The sequence below is a fragment of the Belonocnema kinseyi genome, chromosome 7, assembly GCF_010883055.1.
Source record: "Belonocnema kinseyi isolate 2016_QV_RU_SX_M_011 chromosome 7, B_treatae_v1, whole genome shotgun sequence".
NCBI lineage: Eukaryota > Metazoa > Arthropoda > Insecta > Hymenoptera > Cynipidae > Belonocnema > Belonocnema kinseyi.
The window spans coordinates 109,016,581-109,039,485 of record NC_046663.1 but is presented as its reverse complement, the minus strand read 5'-3'; the positions used below and the strand labels follow the sequence as shown (position 1 = coordinate 109,039,485).

Here is a 22,905-nt window from a genome sequence, read left to right as displayed (position 1 = left end):
ATACATACACATCCCCTGCGTTCCGGACTTATATGGCTGTATAAAAGAATTCGAGACTTCCTTTGGCAAAAATGTATTGATGTTTGAGTTTTTGAGTTATGAAATAATTAAGTTCGACTAATCAGGAGCGACGCATAGAAAGTCGTACACAGTCGTACGCGCGTAAGATATCGGCCGACTCCACAGTGCGCGGAATCAGGAATTTACTGTTCGTAATCCACTACAGACTACAATTCTTGACTAATTTTGATAATTCTTTTTAATGCTCAGAATTAAATCCTGCAGAACGTCATGTGGTCCGACTTTTTAATTTCACTTTGTGAAATCTATTATTTAAACAAATAGAACGTCAAAATTGGACATTTTAAGAATATTATTTTTTTCCTCCGAAAAAAAAACTTAAGAGAAATCGCTATCTATCAGAATAATTACAGATATACTTCAGAAACATGAATATTAGGTTAAAGATTTAGGTTAATTGTTATAAGCAATTAATATAAACAATTACACCCATACAGTGCTCAACCACAACAAAAAAACTTTATCTTGATTAAAATGCCTGAATATCTCGTAGAAGTAGTATTAAGAATGTAAAATAACCATTAGTTAACAATTACCACACCACTATTATAAATATTCTAATAAACAAATTGTGTTATTTTATTTTTTCTAAGATGTTTTTCTCATCAAGCCACTTTCAAATTAATTCTAAATTATAATAAATAGCTAAAAAAATATAAATGTTAAATATTTTTATTGTTAATAACAATATTATAAAAAAATCCAAAAATTAGCGTTTTTCATCAGCGAGAAATGATTTTTTCGGCTAAATCATGGTGCAGTTTTCTAAGTGGTTATAATTCATCAAGAAAGTGTGGCAAAAACTCGATATTATTATTGTTATTAATAATATTTCAAACAGTCATCTGTAGCAAGTTTGCCCCGGAATAAACGTTTTTTTTGTAATAACATTGTTAATAACAATAACAATAGCGAGTTTTTGCCACAATTTCTTGATGAATTATAACTACCTAAAAAACTGCAACATGATTTAGCAGAAAAAATAGTCTCTTCCGATGGGAAACGCTAAAATTTGTAATTTGTTTATAATATTGTTATTAAGAATAAAAATATTTAACATGTATATTTTTTGCAGCCAGTTATTATAATTTAGAATTCTTTTGAAAATTGGTTGATGAGAAAAACATCTTCAAAAAAATAAAATAACACAATTAGTTTATTAGAATATTTATAATAGTGATAATTGTTAACTACTAATTATTTTCCATTCCTAATACTACTTCTACGAGATATTTAGGTATTTTTAGTCAAGATAAAGTTTGTTGTTGTGGTTGAGCACCATGTAAAAGTAATTGTTTTTATTAATTGTTTATAACAATTGACCTGAATCTTAAACCTACATTCATGTTTCTGAAATATATCTGCAATAATTCTGATAGATAGTGACTTCTCTTGAGTCTTTTCTTCGGAAAAACGAAATAATATTCATAAAATGTCCAATTCTGACGTTCTATTTATTTAAATAAAGTGAAATTAAAGAATCGGGCCTAATGACATTCTGCAGGATTTAATGCTGAGCATTAAAAAAAAACACCAAAATTGATCAAGAATTTTAGTCTGTAGTGAATTATGAACAGTAAATTCCCGATTCCACCCACTGTGCGACGCTTTGTGCCATATCAATTGGAGAGGAATGGAGAGGCAGCGGACCCTAACACAGCGTTGGCCTCTCTCTCCCCAGCGAACGATTTTCTATACGGAAAACAAGAATATCTCCGAAACTACGATCGACAAAGTGAACCTTATCCATGCAAAACGCTAAATATAATCTATCCAATGTATTATAGCAGCGTTTCCCAAACTACTACCCTGGGTAGGGTGGCTACCCAGCGTTAGGGGGATGCCACCCCGGGCCGGGTAGCTCGATAGGTTCCAAGGCAGGCTACCCGATGTGAGCATGCGACTACTTTTGTTGACCTAACATGAATGCCTTCCATTGTTCTGAGATTGAGACCTGTTACATTAACTGAAGTTATAAAGGTATGACACAATTAAATTTAAATTAACCCTTAGGACTCCGCGTGACGGTCCCGTGGACCGCATTTTTCGTTAATTTCATGTGTACTCATAACGGCCTAGAATTGGGCGGCACGGCTCCTGCTATCCCTCGTCCTGTTGCTATGCAACCGTTTGAACTGCTGCTCTTTCGCAGTGAACAATTTGCGAATGTAAACAATTTGCACGTAGAAAACATTCTACAACTGTTACCACGTGTGAGACTTGCTCAAGAAAAAAAGAATGAAAAATGAAAGAGCATTATTCTTTTGATTTTGAATTTACAGATCCTACATAGTTCCCTTTATTCTAATTTATCTTGAGAATCGATTTGCTAATGATTCTCGTGAGGCTGGTCCAATTTTCCAAGCAGAAAGATTTTTATACAATATGTTTTACCAAAATTTGCATTACGTTCAAAATTTATTTAATAAAGTTTAGAAAATATTTTAAGTCGCTTATTTATTCATCCTAAAAAGAGAAAATACTTCATTACATGCTCATACTGTAAATAAAACTAATTAGAAATTGTTGAAATGTGTAAAACGTGAATGCGGTCTCGAGGACCGCACGCGGGACAAATTAGATTATCAGGGCGTGCGGAGTTCCAAGGTTTAACTGAATCAATTTCGTGATATAATTTTAGAAATATGGAGAAAAAAATTTCATAAAAATCGGTTATTATTTTCACTAAATTTGTCCGAGAAAATCCATTACTGGACAACCTTACAGCATAACCAAAGTGCAATAACTTTTGAAGTTATGAACTGATTTTTTTTCCATCTTTTTTTAATGTTCTCGTCATAATCCAAAAAATCTAATGCTGCCATTAAAATTCGAAAATGAATATTTTACTTAATTTTCCATTTTTCTTAATCGGCTCTAATTTTCTTACAATGGGAAGGTCGAGCTCGGCAAGCCAGCACATGCCCGCATCACAGGCAGTCAAGTGTCCCCCCTTGGGTTTAAGTATTATGAAAAAAATTTGAGGGTGGCGGCCCTACCGCATCCCAGAAATAGCGAAATAAGTTGGGAATCACTGCCAATATGATGGAAACTGTGGGCATAAAATTGAATTGTCCAGCTGTTTAGATGCCTATTATTTGCCCTAGAGTGCGATTTTTTATGTCATATACCTGCATAAACATTTTTCCTTTTTTCATTAATTTTAAGAAAATTGACATATCCCTTTTAATTGTTTAAAACAAAATTTTTCCATAAATTAAGTTCAACTGGTATATATAGAAATTTAATCAGGAAAATTTCAGTTAAAATCTACGACTCACCTTTCAAGATTTAATTTTTTATTCATATTTCCACGTTGATTAGAAATTATCATCTTTTCCAATTAAAATGTACAGTTTTTGGTTTCTACAAAATGAATTATTTAATTTAAAACATTAACAGGTTCAAGTTGTACCTATATTATTTAAACTTCAAGCTGTTTCGAAACTTCATTTTTGAACACTTCTTTCTTCAAATTTGTCAACATGAAAATATTTCTCCTTAAATTGCTCAAGTTTACCATATTTTATGTTCTAGATTGCTTAATTTTAAACACTACAATTTACATTATTTTCGAAATTGAAAATCAGTCGACTTCAAATTTAACTTGACTAATTGGAAATCCTAGAAATCCAGACCTTTAAGAACTAGTCGTAAAATATTAATGTTCACATTTTAAACTTGAATTCTTCAAAATGTCATGATGTTAATTTAAAAATTTTATTTTGAAACGTCGAATTGTGAATTTTTTAAATTCTGAAGATCAGAAGTTTTTAAATTGTTTTATGGTGAAACTTGGAAAATTTTCAACATTTACGTGCAAGGTTTAGGACAGTCATTTTTAAATTTCTGAATGCTGTAAATTATTTACAAACAAAACTCTGATATAATTTAAAACTTTAAACACTGGACCTAATTTTAATGAAATAGTACACTTAAACTCAAGAATCCAACATATTCCAAATAAATCAATTTTTGAGCTCTAATTTTTTATTTTGACACTTCCAAACGTCACTTTTATTTTAGATGCTAAAATTTTCTGATGTATAATTTTTGGAATCCAAAGATTCACTACAACATAATGATAATTTCACAGGGGATGCTCTAACTTAAATTTTTCAACAAAATCTAATTTCCTTCAGTACTAAAATTGAATTTCGTAGTTTAAAGTGCAATCATTTTATGAGACTTCCAAACTTCACTTTTATTTTGGATGCTAAAATGTTTTGATATTTTTTATAAAAACAATTATTCCTAATTTAAATTAGACAAGAGAAGAACCTGCGAGCAAACCTTAATTCTTTTTCTGTGGAAATTTAGTAGAAAAAATAAGTGTGTTTGACATTATTCTCTTTACATTTAAAATAGAAAATTGGAAGAATAAAATCAACATAGATTTTATGGAAATAAATGAAATAGAATAGAGTGAAATTAAAATAGAAATTAGAGTAGAAATAGGGGTGAGACTATGTATTTTCAGTGCCAAAGTAGTTGTAAAATTTTTGGAAATGATAATTTTACAGAGGATAAAATTACTACAAAAATTTTAAAAATAACTGAAAACTTCATGAACTTGAACACACTTTTAGTTGTTAAACAATGTTTCGAATTTATTTATAGAAGTTTAAAATGCGATCATTTTATGACATTTCCAAACTTCACTCTTATTTTGGATGCTGAAATGTTTTGATATGTTTAACAAAAACATTGTTTCTTAATTTAAATTAGACAACAGAAGGACCTGCGGGCAAACTTTAACTCTTTTTATGTAAAATTGCAGTAGAAAAGGTTAGTTTTCGTTAGACATTATTCTCTTCACATTACAAATTAAAAATTGCAAAATAAAAGAAGATTCATCTAATATAAGTTCTATAATTATTAAAACAGAATAATCTTAACATTGATTTTATGAAAATAAATAAAATGGAATAGAGTCAAATTAACATAGAATTCAGAGTAGAAATAAAGAGTCATGGCTAGACCGTGTATTTTTTTAGTGCCAGAGAAGATGTATAATTTTTGGCATGCAAAGATTCACTACTACATAATAATAATTTCACAGGGATGCTTTTATTTAATTTTTTTAACAAAAATCTAATTTTCTTCAGTACTAAAATTGAATTTTGTAATCTAGAAACCTTGTGTACTAATTCATTTTATACAAAAAATTCCAAAACGAATTCAGAATTTAATTAATATTTTATTCATCATGCATAAAATTACTAATAAAAGTAGAAAATATAAATAACTGAAACCTTTATGATCCGGAGCAGCCTTTTCGTTGAAAAACGATGTTTCGAATTTAATTGTAGAAGTTTAAAATGCAATCACTGTGTGAAAGGGAATAGTACTCAGATGCCCAAGGAATTTTAATAAGGCAAACGATTAAATCATAATTTATTGAACTCTGTCGCTACTACTTTACAAAAAACATTAACCATAAATTTGCAATTTGAACGACTTCTCGTCTACGCTAAGCTCAAATTACCATCTATTACTTACTATCTATGGTGGAATGTGCTCATCCTCCACTCGCTCATCCAATACTGATTTACTTATCTGTCGCAAATACTGACCACGACTTATGTGAGTAAAATCTCCGACCCCCTGTCGTAAATGAAGCAGTCATTGAACATACGGAAGACAATAATTATCTCGTTCTATATTTACGACTGATCTTTCACAACTAAGAGCCAGGAATTCTTCTCCTTGTTTTCAGATCCCTAACTACCTACAACTTAAGAATACTGATTCCCTTTATTAGCATTGAACATGTGTACTTGTTCCATTTCCACTGTGCTCTAACACTTATTTATTCATCCGAAGATATAGAAAACGACTTCTTGCTCCCTTCTTGGGAAGGTGAACCAATTAATTAAATCTTCAATTAAGTTTAAAATAATCATCGCCACTCGGTTTTGCATACCCCGTTATATCAATCAGTAGGGTAAACATAGGTAATTTTAACTTTTTTTAACTGTCCATTACAATCTGTAAGAATATTTGAAGGCTTTATCCACATCAAATGGAGAGAGCTATCAGATTTGAAGTCACGAGTTTACTGAAAAATGATGTGGCTGATTCCAAAAAAATAGGGCAACGTTAGGATATAATTTGTCTTAATCATGTTTAAGGTCTTACTAAGTTCCTATGTGGTTTATATGGTAGGTGACTAATTTATTACACCAAATCTAAAAGGGTCAGTCACTTAATTTAGTATTTTTGGAGTTATTTAAGATTTTGTAAATTATGGAATATAGGGACTGACGATTACGGCTAGGAACTAATTATAAACTATAACAATAGTAATAAAACAAGTATAAATATGTTTATTACGTTTATTTGCCACGTACGTTAAGACATTCACATATTAATATTGAGATAGACAAAAAGAAAGTAGTAATATTATTGTAAAATTATAATCAGTCATTTATTTTAATCAAAGCCTCACAAAGCTTTAGGCTTTAAATCTAAGTTTAGTCTCACTATTATGTATTATCTTATGAGTAATAATCATATTAATAGGTAGTAATACAAATTCTCACTTTTAAAAAACGTAAATAACTTTTTTAAATTTGGAAAATACTTTATCACCTTGAACAGTCAAATTAGGAATTGGAAACTTGTTATGCAAATTGTTTAGTGAATCCAACAAGTACCGTTTTTGTTTTTTAACACTATTGCGTGAGATGCGTTCTTTTTTCCCTGCAGCATTACGTCTGTTGTTATCGTCTTCATGAAATTTCATAATCAATATAACTACCCTCTTCTTCCTAGCTTTAATTTTTTCTTCAGAATCTTTGCGTCGTCGTCGCTTTAGCTTTTTGTAAGTGGTAGAGTAATTAAAAAATCGCCATAGTTTATACGTGACGGAAGTTGGGCCAAACATTGGTTTATAATAAACAAACATTTTTCACTGTTTTAAATATAAGTTAGAAGGAAAAATGAAATGAGCGTCAGTCCCTAGTTGCATTCAGAGCAAGGGACTGACGATGTAGGTATTGAGGATTTAGCTAAGAAATTAAAGAATACGCTGCTTTAAATTAAATAACCACTATTCTGATGTTTTCTATTGAACTAGACTATCAAACTATTAATAATTAATTCTGATGAAAAACAATAAAAAGTTAATTTTTGACCAAATTACTTGTCTAGGGACTGACAAAGTGACTATGCCAAAACAGATGTACTCCCTACATCTATCACGACAGCACTGTTTCACAAAATGGCGGACACTAAGTGATTGTCATGGGTACGGGACTCAGGCATATTTTTGAAAAACTTATAGGGGAATGCGGGACGGAGCGGTAGAACTTCAAAGGAGATCCGAGAGAGGCGCGCGAGAGTCGAGTGAATCACTACGCATGTGCAACAGTTACCTTTGTTTGCCACTCCAGCAACGAAGTACGATGTTAAATTGAAAAAAACGAATGGCAAGTTTTCCTAATTTAAACTTTGCACAATTATGTATTTCTCATTTCACACCATTTCTTTAACAGTTAATAATCAACTTTTTAACAAATAAAGTATTTCCTTAATACGCTCAGGGTTATGAAACTTTTCGTAGCACGAGTCGCTAGGTTAATTAATTTCATTCAACTTTTAGTTAAGGGAAGATCCACGAGGGAGCGCTTATCCGAGTCTGAGCTACCCCAAATTGGTTACCCCCGTCATTTACCCTGAGTACCGACTAAATGGATTTTAGAATGTAGGTATTCAGATAATATAATCTGACGCAAGGACACTACTAGGGACTGACGTTTGAAGCATTTAAGAAAAAATTTTTGAAAACCGTGTATTTTTATTTAAGATTAAATTAGGTTTATACAAAGAATCATTTGCAATTTTTTACTTAGCATACTTAAAAGAAAAAAAATAACCTTATATTTATGAGAAAATTGCCGAGGACATACAGTTGCCCTATTTTTATGGAATTACCCAAGTATTCATCTCGGTGGTAGGAATTACATATGCATAAGACATATAAATTCAATTTTCCGCTATCCACAAGCATTCCTTTTAGAATTGATGTGTAAGAACACAAATCGATATCTAGACAAAGAGCTTCTTCGAATCGGAGTTTAAAAGCATTTTAGAGTTCTACAGATGACAAGAGCTATTCAGATTATCAACAAATAATAATGTTATAAATTACATCGACTAATGAAGTCACTACCGACAAAGACCTGTAGTGATTTACGACTTACATCTATGGGATGTCCAATAAACCTCATGATTATTTATGGCTTTATTTCGGGCACTTGCGGCCGTTCCCCAACGCATTTGAATTTTATTATCCTTCTTTTTGCGAGACTATTTTTCCTACTTTACAGTTTCCCCTGCGCTGTTACAAATTTTAAACTACGCCAAATACGAACAAATGCTTAAAAATGCTAAATCAAAATGAAAATTCTCAAACGGATTTTTGAAGATCTGACCAAAAAGTAGATTTGTATCAAACTTTTTTTCCATAAATAGAAGTATTTCTTAAAAATTATTTTTTAAATTCCCAAAATCTATTTTAGTGAATAGTAAACAGATAATGTGTGACTCGTGTTTATTAGAATTTCATAGAAAATGTGTCAAAACTTGAAAGGTATTTTGCGACTTTTAGAGGTAAATTTATTGTAAAATTGTTTATTTATTTTGTTAATAAATATGCATTACAGTTACTTTTTAAACTACAAATCCACTTAACTTGAAACGATATAACGTGCGATGGAACTCACTTCCTTTACAAACCGGATAATGCTAATGCTGGGAAACTATTTTTACGTTTTGAGGCTCGCCGATTTACTGAATACTTGGTTTGCCTGCAAACCAAGTATTACCTACAGCATAAGCATCGTGAGGTCGAGTTGAACTTCCTATCGCTGTGAAACAGAACCTAACAGATTCTGGAACAATAAACGATAGCGAATCGATTCCGGAAAACAGACTTCAGGCTTAAAGGAAATTACTACAAAATCTCGAGTAAAGTATTCATAAAAATGTTTGTCGTGATCACGAGCGTTTTATTCACAAATAACTACTGTTATTAAAAAAAAGTTGAAAAGATCTAAGGCCGTTCCTCTATAGGTAACTTTTTTATGACATGCGATCTCAAGAACCTCTCACTTCAAATAGTTTATTTATGGCTAAGTAATGAAGTATACATTACTAAATATATATTTTTGGTTCCACTTGCTAGATTTTTACTCTTCCACTCCGTGCATTCCAGAGGAAGGCAAAAAATTATTTTCTCAATCGTATATTTTTATAATAATCATATATTATTCGTTCCACTTGCTAAATTTTTATTCTTCTACTCGCTGCATTCTAGGGTAAAGCAAAAAAGGATTTTCGCAATAAAATAAGGTTAAAGGCTAAAATTTGTAAACGATTATAAGTTATTTAGTACAGAATTAGTTTTTTGATTTAAGGGGTAGAAATTCTAAAAATTGAAAGCTTTCAATTTTTTCGGCGTTTTTTTTTTAAATTCTGCCTAGCAAACTAAGAAAACGTATAACTACAGTTTTGATAAAACCTGAAATATTCATATATTCACGATCGTCTAAACTCACTCCTTCATATGCTATATGATTTATGATATAAAATGATGGCAATTTAAGTTTCAATGACAAATTTTATTTCACCCAAATCTACAGAATTTCTAATCATAGAGAATAAAATACCGGTACCTAGTAAAAAGTACATTTTTAAAAACCTGTAACTACATATGGTTATACAGTGCACTGTTAATTTTTTGAAAATACACTATTTTATTTTTTTGGTTTACGAAAAATACATTTGCGCCTGAATCACAGTTCGACTCTGAATGCAGTTAACGGTTGTCTTTTGTTTCACTGAAGAATAATCCGCATAATCCTTTTGCGTAAAACTCAGATTTTTTTGTTTAGTGTAAAATAAAACTGGACGAAAATTAAGATTACAATATCAAGATTCTGAATTCAGTTTTAGATTAATTAAAATGTTGCTTGGACTCATAAAAATGTGATTGAGGCTTCTTTATGTGAATTCCAGACTTACGTCTCAAATTCAGATAAATTTTGCTTAGATCTAGAAAAAATTGACCGAATTGTTTGTTTATCTGAACATAGGTACAATTTTTCGTGTCGTTAAGACTAAAGTAATTACTAATACATTCTGATTTTTAGATGATTTTCATGTATTTATATTCTTTTCAGAGATTTTTAGTGATTGCATGAAAACATTTCTCCCACTTATGGATTTTATTTTCAAATTTTATTTTTATCGACAGTCATTTTTTTATTTATTTAGCGTGTATACAGACATATAATATATATTTTCGGAGATTTTTTAATGCAAACTTTGGAAAAAATATATAAAACTTTGTTAATAATATAAAATGAAATTCAATCAAAAATTCACAGAAATGTCTTTTTTGTAATTCAGACGCTGCGTTTCTGACAGCGATTGCAGCTATTTGGTTCGAAGATTTAAACATCCCGCCCGTGATTCCTTTCGCCGATTTTGGTTTCTAAAAATCATGAAAAAATTAAAAGAATGATGAAACTGACTTTCATTTCAAATTCTTAGAGCACTTTCAGGCCAGCCGAAATGGTATGTTTGAAATTTTGGCTGGGTATGGAAAAAAATTCTCTTCAATACTTGAATAATTAATGTTTTTAGCAGTTTTGAGTATAAAAATGATATTTTATACATGAAACATTGGTCTGGACGATTATATTGCTAAAAATGGTCTTTTTCATAAGATTTTCATTGAAAACTCTTATTCATATTTATGAAATTGATAAGCTTTATACCTAATTTTAAAATATAATTGTACATTATTATTATTACACCATCAAGCCATTTCCCTTTCGGGATAGATGCGACTCACTCAGTAGAGGAAAGGAGTAGTGTGTGGAAGGGATAGAGATTTTTCAGATTGATCCAGAATTCTCGTGCTATTTAAGTAAATAACGCGTTCGTTCCGTAACACTGCTCCGGTACATAATTTTAATATATAATTTCTACATACAAATTTATATGTATGAGATAAAATAAAAAATGTATTCATTTTATGAATTTGAGAGATGAAAAATATGTGATATATAAATCTTATAATGAAAATAAAAAATGTCAAATTTCCCGCCAAAATGTTAAGCATACCAAATATACAATTTCGAGTGGCCTAAGTTAGAGTTCTGAGATGGATGTATACCTCTGAGAATGGTAACGAGAATGAGAATATTACCGAGAATATAACCGAAAAATAAATTCTCTAAGAATTTACGAGAATTTCAGAATTTATTTTAATTAATAGAAAATTGCATTTTTTCGTTAATTTTTCGGTTGAAAAATCAACTCCGTTTCTGAAATTTTGTCTTTTTTATTTTAAAGTTTACCTGCTTTAGCAGCAATTAAATCTTTTTTTTTTATAAAAATGCAAATCTTTGATTAGAAATAAAGCTATTATACTATTTTCGTGAAAACCTACCTATTACGTAGAAAATTTACTTTTTGTTCAAAATTTATATTATGATGTTAAAAAATGAACTAATTATATTTTCTGGATGAAAGTTTCACTTATAAAAAGAATTTGTTTTTTTATTAGAAATTCATCTGTTTTAGTACAAAATCGATATTTTTTGGATAAAAATGCAACTATTTGACAGAGAATTAAAATATTTTGTTAAAAACTCATACTTTTTGGATTGAGAATTCAATTTTTTGCGTATAAACTTATTTTTTTGTTACAAAAATTCAATTTTTGATGTTACTGAGTCAACTGGAATCCTTTTTTAATGAAAACTTAACTTTTTTTGTAATAAAAAAACTCTTCGGCTTTAAGATAAATTTTATATTTTTTGATAAAAATGCAACTATTTGCTAGATAATTCCACAATTTTGTTAAAAAGTCATGATTTTCGGTTAAAAATTCGTCTTTTTGGATTTGAAAATTCAAATTCATTTTTTGTATGAAAATCAAACTGTTTGGTTAAAAATCGTTCTTCGTTGTTTGATAATTCAACTAATTTGTTTAAAATATTTGGTTGAATCGCTTTGTTAAGAAATTACTTTTTTCTTAAATATTTATATTTTAAGTTGAAAAGTTATCTCGTTGGTTAAAAGTTTAATTATCTTGTTATAAATTCATCTTTTTTAATTGAAAATTCAACAACTTGGGTCAAAGTTAAACTACATTGTGACGTTTTTTTTTATTGAAGGCTTATGTCTGGTTAAAAATTTAACTGTTTAGTAGAAAATTTATTTTTTGTTGAGCGGTCATATTTTTTGTTTGAAAATTGCATTTTTGTAAAGAAAGTTAGTCTTCGATATCGTGTACAATCGATCTTTCTTCATCTTAAAGATGGTGCATCATGATGTACATATTTATAGGATAGAGTCTATCGCACCAAAAAGCGACCATTTTGAATATCGTATGTAATTCATAACGCAAATGATGAATAATATTTTGCTTAGTAAAAAGCAAATAAGCTTTCAGCAACGTTGTTGAACATTGCATTCTTTGATATGAGTAAGTAATATTTGATAAAACATATTTTAAAACTTGACAGGCAAAAACTTAAAATAATAAGGTTATAGATAAAACAAAAATCATTCAAATTTCAAGGCTAATATACAACTACAGATAAGTTTACTCGAGAGCCAATAATCTCGGGAAAAGTTATCTCCTACAGCTAACTTCTCAGAGCACACATCAATTTTTATGTTAAGGATAATTTTAAGTGAGCAGTTTAATATGATTGGGATTCCAGACTAAATTTACCGCATTGCTTGTATACCTGAATTGAAGCCAAATTTTTCTGAATTTAGGACTAAAACTTAGAATTCAGATATTAAGTTCTTTTTTTTTGACAAACTTTGCTTAAATCTCGAAAAAAATTCGTAATTTCAGGCAAATCAATTTTAATCTTTATGAATATAAAGTAATAATTTTTAAAGATCTAATTCCAACCATGTTAAATTACGTAAAATTATTACATCATAAAATCGTGTTACATTAAATTCAGCACAAATGATCTCCTTTCTGGTAAAGATCGTAAAAATTAAAAACGGCATTATCTTAGTACCAGACTTGAATCATATTTAAGACATTTTGTTTAAACTCAGACATGGAAGTAATTCAGTAAAACTCGGCTAGAGTTTAGCATTCTTAATTCAATTGCTGCAAATCTTGCCTAAATCCAGATCAATTTTTCTAAATTTCAGGCACACCAATTTTAAGTTTTATCAATATTAATTAATAAATTTCAGTCCTAATTAAAAAAAATAATACTTAATAATAATATACCTCAAAATCCATTCGCATTCAATTCAGCAAAGCTTATTTCAATTTAAGATTCGATTCTGGAAATCAGATGCTAAAATATTAATATCAGACGAATTTTGCTTAAATCTTATAAAACAATTTAATGCAAAACCATTTTTAAGCTGTGATGATTTCAAGTTAGCACTTTAAAATTCTTGGAATTCCAGCTCTGATGCTTAAATTTTTATAAATGTTGCTTAAATCTGAACGAACTTTACTGCATTATCTGTTTGTCGAAATGTAAAAAGAAATTTGTCGGGATTTAAGGTTCAAATCTGTAATTAAGATACCAGCGTCTATCTAAATTTGACTAAATTTAAGAGCTCGCTATCTGAATTCCAAAATTAAGTCTTTTTCAAATTCACACATATGTTTGTTAAATTCAGAGAAATTAACCAGCATGTACTACATAGAAAAGAAGTATAATTTTTGTACAACTCGTTTTTATTACATCATAATTTAAGCATGTGTGTATATTATACTTGAAACTATAGGTGTAAGCCTTTACTTGCTGTCTTAAAACAAGACCGATTTTTAATTTTAATTTTTTTTCTGTATAAGGAAAATAAGTTTTAAGGTGCAACGATTTCAAGCATTCATTTTTCAGTTCTGCATAAAAATTAAAACAAATTTTTAACGCATAATTTGTTTGCCCTCCACGACAGTATTAAAAAAAAGTATTATCTATCTTGTGATAAAAATTAGCATAATTTAAACAATTGCTGAAATTTAACTGACTCACAATAATTCTGAGCTGTGTAGAAAATAAATATACATGTTCTGAATTTAATCACTCGCTTACATCACATTCGCGATTTACAACGGACAAGACTAACCTGGTGTGGGTGGTGGATCGAGGGGAGGTTCCGGCAATTGAGGCGGCAAATCCACTAAAGTAAGGACGCACAACGCCGTGACTAAAACCGCCGCCAATCCTACTCTGCATAATCGTCTCATGCCTGACCAAGATTCTATTGTCTTTCACTCTGACTTTGCTGACTTCTTCGGTCGTTGCGCTCTCTTGCGCCGCAAAGGACAATCGCTCTTCTTGTACGGGACCATTTCCACTACGGCGATGTGCATGAAGATTACACTTTGACTGTGTCTGTGACTATAACTGTAACTGTGACTGTCTTCAATCCGAGATCGATCCTTGTTCCAGGCGACGATCGATTATCGAATGGCGATCTTCTCAGGTAGATACAGATTTTCAATCGCCCTTTACTGAAAGGGTGCTTTGTCTTCATCCTCCTGAAAATACATTTTTCACCTCAACGATTATCAATCTCTTCTCACTAAGCCTCTTCAAGTCTTCATTCACTCGAGAACTCAGCTCTTTCTTTGTCCTCACATTTTATCTTTATTTTGTTTTAGCAAGTCAATAAACGAGCAACAGATCTACAATTCTTGATACTAATTTTCCTGAAGTATGTGTTCAACTGAACAAGTGATCAGGCAGTCAATTCCAAACATAATTTTTCTTTCAAAATTTGACCCAATTTCTAGAAATAGTTGATAACTAGACTAAATGAAAATCTTGAATAGAGGTTTATGATTCGTAAAAATATTCTTTAGAATAATTCCTAATTTTTTTAATTTAATGACAATTAAAGGGTGGCTGTACAGATGAACTAAATAAATAAAAGAAACAAACATAATTCTTCAGGAAAGCGAAAAGCGTTCTGTAAACTGTAAGTCGCCATATTATGATAAAACAAAAGTCCACTCTCAAGCGGAAGTGTTGTCTAATTGAGGCCAGGAAAGTGTAGTTGGAAATAGTTATCTAGTTTTGAGGAGGTAGATGTGAAAGTTTGCAATCTCAAAGTTGACACTGACCACAAATCAGAGCAGGCGCGGCTACAGATTGCAATAACAAATGTAATGTTCAGTTTAAATAAAAAATAAAAACTCACTCCTGATATATTGAATTTTTCAATGAGTTCAAAAAATTTTTGGTCCAGTAAAGTTAGCCAATACTGAGTAAATCTTCTAAGAGTTTTGAGGTAACAGTATCGCGGGTAATGAAAACTCGGATTGGATAGCAATTGAAAGTGGAATTTTTAATTTTTTACACGAATAAAAAGTGGCTTTCGAGGTATTGAGAAACTAAATAAGTATAACAAATGTTTTCGAGAAAATTCAAGATAATACCAAAGAATTCAAGTGAATTCAAGAAAATACAAAAGAATTCAAGAGAAATCAAGCAACTCTAAAGAAATTCAAAACAGTTTCAGAAAATTTTCGTACAAGTCGTAGATTTCGAAGAAATCAAGATACTCGTAGTCTAAGACGGTAAATTCGACAGAATTGAAATGCACTTCACGGAAAGAATTCCGTTACTCTGAGTATGGCGATAATGGAATAGAATTAATTTTATTGTTCAAAATTTATAATTGATTTACCGTTTACCTTATAATTAAATAGATTCAAATAATTGAAATTATGAGCAGAGCTAGTTTTTAAACTGTTCCGATTTTTTCATACTTATTTTATATCTCTGTCATTCTTAGGAACCAGAGATTTTACTTGAATTTTCGATTTTGAATGACATACCTAATTCAAAGATATGAAAATCCCTGCATCGAGATTGTAAACTTTAATCTTAAATAAAGAAAAGTTTAACTTGTACAAAAAATGACTATGTGACATATTTAGTACCGTTCAAATATTACATCGATGGGAAAGGGTGTTTTTGTCGTAACAAAGCCACGCAATGATATATCTGCGACAAACGTGTATTTCTACTGGAACGTTTACTCTTTCTTTCAAATGCGCACGTGGTTGCTAAAGAAATATTAAGTACAACAGAGTAAAAAGAAAAAATTCAGCTGCACCAGTTTTAATATTCTTGATTCTATTTGGGTTCAAAATTATCCTTACAATTTAGTGCGGAAGTTTTACTTAATGTTGCATAATTCTAAAATTTTTCAATTTTCAGCAAGGAATATTCTAGTGAGAGTTTGTGGTGAAAGGAATAAACGTTTAACAGCAATTTTAATACAAATGTTTGATTTTAAATAGCATCATTTGTTGGTACTTTCATAATGGTCTTTATAATCCTGGAACTCCCAAGTCATTCAATGACTTACAAAACTGTAAACATAGAGTAAAATAATTGCTTTCAAGATTTAAAAAAATGTAGATAAAATAAAACCCCAGTTATCTCGAAATCATGACAGTTCTAGATAAGTGCACAGGCTGTACCAATGCAGAATTAATGTAAAAAGTCTTGGTTGAAATGATTTTAAGAGAATAGTAAAGAGAGCTCATTTTCAATATTAATGACCTTTTTTGAAAATGAACAGCCCACGATGTAGATTCTTAACCAGGAATTGTAATTATTTATCGATTTCCGCGTTCTAAGCCGAGAAAAGACCGCCATCCCCGAGGCAAAGACTGGCTTTATTTCAGATCATCATCTCTTTTATCCAAGCCTTTTAACTGCTTCATAGACCCACGCTCACAACTTGCAGTTTATATATACTATTGCCGTACAAAAGTTTTAATACTTTATCATTATACATTAAAAAGAAAGGTGAAGTCGATGAAACGTTAAGTTCCGACGAATCAAACCGCTACAAATAACTGCCTACTACATTTACAGTTAGAATGTATAGAATCAATTTTAAAATATTATCTAGGGCTTTACTCCAAAACATACAATAATTTTAGGAATTTCTAGTGGAATTAATTAAGATTTTATATAGAAAGAAATATCACAGAAATATTTGTCTGAATTTAAGATACCGAGTACTTAAATTTAGAGCACTTTTGCTTAAACTCGGAAACATTCTTTTCAAATTTAATCCAAACCAACTTTTATGTTCAACAATTTAATTCAAAATATTATTTTTTACGGTGTTAAAGTTATTAGATCCCGTAATGCTTGTTTGTTTTAAATTCCGTATAATTTTTCTGGATCCAGGACGTAAATGCAGATTACTTTTGCTTAAATCCAGACAAATTTAGCTTTACTTGATCCAAACCAACTTTAAGCTGCAACAATTTTAAATATTCATTTTTACAGTACTAGAGTCATTATAGAAGTTAATATTTGTTTGCCTTGAATTGATCTGTTTTCAAGTATTTTTGTGAATTTAAGACTTAATTCTCGTTATATAATTCAGACAATGAAGACGTAAATTTAGGCAAATTAGACTTAAATCCACACATTTGTTGAAGATAATCGAAACCAATTTGAAGGTTTAGTAATTGTAAGTTTTTTTTACTGTGAATATTAGATCAATATTAATTCATAAAAATTGTAGTTTTAGAAAACTTTTGCACAGCACTGTACAGATAAGTCACTTACGGCTAAAGTCCGTGGATCATTGCGCATAAAATACACGTACCCCCAGCTACACCCACGTGTTTCCTCTCATGCTCGACCACGTATTCAAAACCATTTAAGGTTATCGGACTCTTCCTGATGAATATTCACATTTTGCTTCTGAAGTAATCCAGGCGAATTTTCCTGGTGCATATTAAATTGATTGTTGATAAAATTCGAACGAAAATTGAAAAAATCACTAAAGCAGAAGAACTCATATCAAATGTAAACACTTTCTATTTGTAATAAGAATTAATTGGTACAATATCACGGCTGCTACAAAATCACAATTTCGAATTTTTCTGACTTTTCCATAAACAATTTTTCATTTTCCCTGACAGCTATAGAATTTTGTATTTAAATTTATCTAAAACACTTTTAGCTAAAATAGTCCGACTTCACAATCCAAAATGCTCTTAAAACAAGATAAATAGGTTGATTTTTCATGAAATAGGAGAATAATAAGGGAATAATTTTTTTTAATCAAATTTATGTATAGGTATCGTATTGAATGCAATGTAAAAAGCTTGAGATTTCCAGATGAAATATATTGCATTTTTAACGAAATAGATGAATTTTCAACCAAAATGATTCAATTTCTACCAAGGAGGTGAATTTTAAGGCCAAAAGTAAATTTTCATTACAAAAGTTAATTTTCAACCATATAGTTGAATTTTCATCAACCAAAAAATTTATTTCAGAAAAACATTTGAATTTGTGAACCCAGTAGTTGACAGTAGTCGAATTTTTAATTAAAAAATATTAAACTTCAACCAAAACCTATTACATTTTTAATCAAGTAGTTGAATATTTAAGTCAAAAAGATGAATTTTGTATAAAACAGTTCAATTGTCAACCAAGAACTTTTCGACGAAAAAATTTGAATTTTCCATACAAAAGGATGATTTTTTCAAAAAAAAAGATTAAACCAAGAATTAATAAAAAAATCCATGCATTATAATTTTCAAGCCAAACACACGTAGTTTGCAGAAGGCAGCTGAATTTTTAATCCTTAAGGACGAATTAAAAAAAAACAATTTAATTTAGACCAAAAAAGATGTCTCTAACAAAAAAGTTTAATTTTTAACTTCATATTTAAGTTTTGCAATAAAACAGTGGAATTTTTAACAAAAAACATGAATTCTCAACAATAAATGTATTAGTTGCTATTTTAAACAAAAAATATTTTACACCACACTCTCGTTTCCAGTCCAGTGTTGGGGGTTGCCTTCAAATAATCTTGAACAGATTTTGGAGGGATCGAAACGTAAACAGTGAAGCAAAGAATTGAATTTTCAACCAAGAAAGATTTTAAAGTTGAAAGCGAAAAAAAAATTCAACCAAATCCTGGTATTTTTAAACAAAAAAGGCATCAAATTCAACTTAAAATGAAGTAGTTGAATTTTCTATTAAAGGGGATCAATTAAAAAAAAAATGAAATGGTTATATTTTTAGTTAAAAAATTAATTTTCTTCAGAAAAAAATTCCAGCACTATACTTAAATTTTAATCCAATAAATAAAGTTGTTAATAAAGAAACATAACTTTTAACCATGTAACTAAATTGTCAATCAAAAAAATTATTAATCCTTAACGAAAAATGAAATAATTGAATTTTTAACTAAAAGCTATATTTTCTGCGAAAAATAAAATAGTTCATTAAACAGCTTAAGTTAAGGGAAGTTATTTTCACAAAAAAACGTTCTTTTAACCAAATAAATTATTTTAAACTAAAAGGTACAAATTCTGATTTAAAAATATTAAATTAGGGGGGGGGGGGAGGAAATTTCTTACAAACAGGTAAGAAGATTCCCTGACTTTTCCTGACCAATTTTTAATCCCCTGACATTCCCAGACTTCCTAGAATTCCCTGAACTGTATGTAGCAACCCTGAATTTAAAGTTTAGATTTGATTCAAGTGATATTCTTTTTTAAACCTTTCAATAAAATCTGAAAAATTCCGTTTCCCAAGAAAAAAATATCAAAGTATCTTTCTTCTTTCTGTAATAAATGTAATAAATTTACAACGAAAAGTTGGGGTGCTCGTAAATACTTTGGTAGCAAGAGTCCGATTTGTATCAGCAGTCTGATCTATGAAGCGGTAAAGGAGAAGCATGAGGGAAACAGGAAAGCCAAGACTGAAGAAAAGAGCGGGCCTGTTAATGACCAGACTGCTGCACGTTTCTTCTCCTGGCGTCAGAAGACGTGATCGCTTGAGATTTTAGATTCATTTTCCCTTTTGTAAGAGATACTAAAGTTTAATTTTTAATTCAGGAATTATATATAAGGGATAAAAAATGTATATTTCTTAACGAGGAAGGAAGCAGAGATCGTATATATCAGAAACAACAATTCATACTTAGAAAGCTAAAATCCGGGAAGAGTCACATTCTTAAAATCACATCACGAGGAAACTCTCACAACTGAAAAATATTAATTTGTCTATTTGAAATTGCAAAACACAATAGAAAAAATGGGTCAAAAGTTCCACAACAAATTTACCTATTCAAGATCAAACTGCAGAAAAAAATCGTACGTGAGTTTCAGGCTAATTTACAAACAACCCTGATTTCATTGATAAATAACTTTAAGGTTTGAAAAAATTTTAAAATTTAGAGCCCAGATTAATTAAATTTGATGCACTTAAGATGAAATTATTACAAGATACGAGAAGCAACTTAAAAGGAAGATTAACGGTTCTGGAGGTGATTTTAATCGAATGCATATAGTATAGAAGACTGCAATCTGATATAGTATTTAGCATATAATGAATAAAATTAACAAATGCCTTTCTCCACACTTAGAATGATCAAATTTAATATAAATATACCGGCATTGTAACGGCCTCATAATAAATAATAAATATATAAAGACCTACTTCCGGTCGCTCACTATCAAAGATATTGGCAAATGTAGAATACGGTGATTTTTTTATTTTATTTATTATTCTGACTAACCTTTGCTAATACTTCAAATTCTTAGCTTTATTTTTATTGCGGGTAATTTTTACGTAGATAAGGTTGAATTTTTTCACATCAAAACAAAACAAAATTCAATAGAGGTGACATGGTAACTATTTCTTATGTGGTGGGTAAATCTTAACACGTTAAGGTAATTTTTGTTGCAGGTCAAGGTTACTCTGAAATTACTGTAAAGTTTACATTTTTATTTTCTGCGTGGCCTTCTTAACTGAAAAGGCATATTTAGATCAATTAGGCTTAAACCCAGATAAATATGATTCAATTCAATACCTAATATTATTGGGTTTGAGTTCTGTAAATATTATGTTCAAAAATAAATTATATCAAAATTCGTCCTTTAAATAAAGCTATGGCTACTCATTTAATTTTACTGTGTTTCTAGTGAAGTAGTGAATTTATTTATTTCATGAAATAAAAGCGGCCTCTGGAGCTGCATTTTTTTAGTTTTTTAGCATTTTCTATTAATAATCATTTCGATGAACCCAAATATTGTCATATATAATTAGTGCTTTCAGATTATGAGAATTGACTCCGTTTTTAATAATCATATTAACCTTTATTCGGACGTTGAAATTTTTTTTCAACTACATCATCCAAATCATAGTATTGAAGATTAAATTAATGATATGTAAACAAATAAATGATAAGTATTAATATAAAAAGAATGACTCATGTAAATTTTCTTTGTTTTAACGCAGGATGAGAAATACTACAAAGGTGAATCTATCGAGATGTGACTTGCAGAAGACGTTACACTTTGAAGGTATGGCATAGCGTAGTGTGACTTGACGGTTTTGATATGTACGAGATCCGAAGCCAACTATATCTCTTTGAACCATCTCGATATAAATATATTTTATAAAATACAGTTATATAATATATATAAAGATTTGTGAAACCTGAACTGTATATTGCAAAATAATTCTGATAATATGTACACAAAGTCATGCCGAAAATGTTAATTTCGTGTAAAACTTTATAAATTGGTCGCTTCTAGGATCATCGGAGTTCGCTGCGTGCAGAACCAATATTTTCAGTGAGCTTCGGAATCTATAAACGGCACTAAACTTCACCAAAATGCGGCGAGCATAGGCCCAGAATTTTCATTGTCGCGAGACACTTCATTATAAATTACCCTAGAAGCGCCGTTATCCTCTTTTTAACTGCTCTACAGACAAAAAAGAAGTTAAAAACAATGTGCACTTCTAGGGATATTATTGCTGTCAAATTAAAAACAACACAATATCAAATTACAAAATTGCACCCCAACCTTCAATTTCTAACATTAAAGCATACCCTATCTTATAAATTCATTAAGAAATGGAAGTGCACCTTTAAAACCTTCGTAGCACATTAATGACACACGTTTTTTATTCGGATACCCATAGTTAGATGTAAACGATTTGAATCTATTCACAGAGATATTTTTTTAAAGATGGAACTGCCGAAATTTGAAGTTGACAAGATAAACAATGAAAGCGCGGACGGGTTAAATTTGATCTAGGATGCACGTGGCGTCAAGTTGAGGGTTCGCGATAGGCACAATCCGACTTGCGCGAGGGACGAGAACGTACTGCGTTCTTCGTTCTGAGGAAGAGAAGAGACTCCAGCAGTTTCAAACCCCGTTGCCTAGAGCATAGAACACACCATGCTTCACAGTAGGATAGGACTAGACTTACCTTTTCCTTTTCCTTCCTAGCCTTTGCATTTCTCACCTTATCGTAACTTATCTTGCACTCTCGATGGCTTTCTCTTTCTTTCTCACTTTGTTTACCCTCGGCAAAACTCGCGCGAAAGCATGCACAAATGAAAAAAAAACGAAGCATGGTGATTTAAGAAATGAAGGTTATTTGGTGTGTAATAGCAGGTATTTTTCATATTTGATTAGGTAGTTTTATAAAGGGGATTATGTAGAAGCACTTTAAAAGAACAATATCGTGAAACGAATTTGCGTCATTTACGGATTAAGGTTATTTATTAGATAATATAGATATTTTTCTTCTGCTTTGGCATGTATCGAGGAGACTATTTAGGATTTCATGAAAGAAATATGATTTTGAAATAAGTTGGAATGGGTTGTGTAATACTTTTCAGAGAGAAAATTTGTATTAATGTGCCAATTTTACATTGATGCTAAAAAGGGTGTTCGAATAGAGTATATGTGTGGATAATGACGGCTTTCTAGCATAAAACTCAATTTTTCAACTTTAACCA

General features: G+C 30.2%; 1 protein-coding gene across 2 annotated transcripts in view; it reads right to left on the bottom strand.

The window, feature by feature from the left end:
- Positions 1-22,275, bottom strand: part of LOC117176735 — a 28,926-nt gene extending 6,651 nt beyond the window's left edge. Inside the window, exons 1-2 of one of the 2 annotated variants that reach the window (XM_033367002.1) lie at positions 22,024-22,275; positions 14,218-14,632 (exon numbers count right to left, since the gene is read on the bottom strand). In XM_033367002.1, the coding sequence (XP_033222893.1) occupies positions 14,218-14,338 (121 nt within the window). In that variant the 5' untranslated portion in view covers positions 14,339-14,632; positions 22,024-22,275. The remainder of the gene's footprint in view (positions 1-14,217; positions 14,633-22,023) is intronic. The other variant, XM_033367003.1, reaches the window with a different exon arrangement.
- Positions 22,276-22,905: the final 630 nt, after the last annotated feature.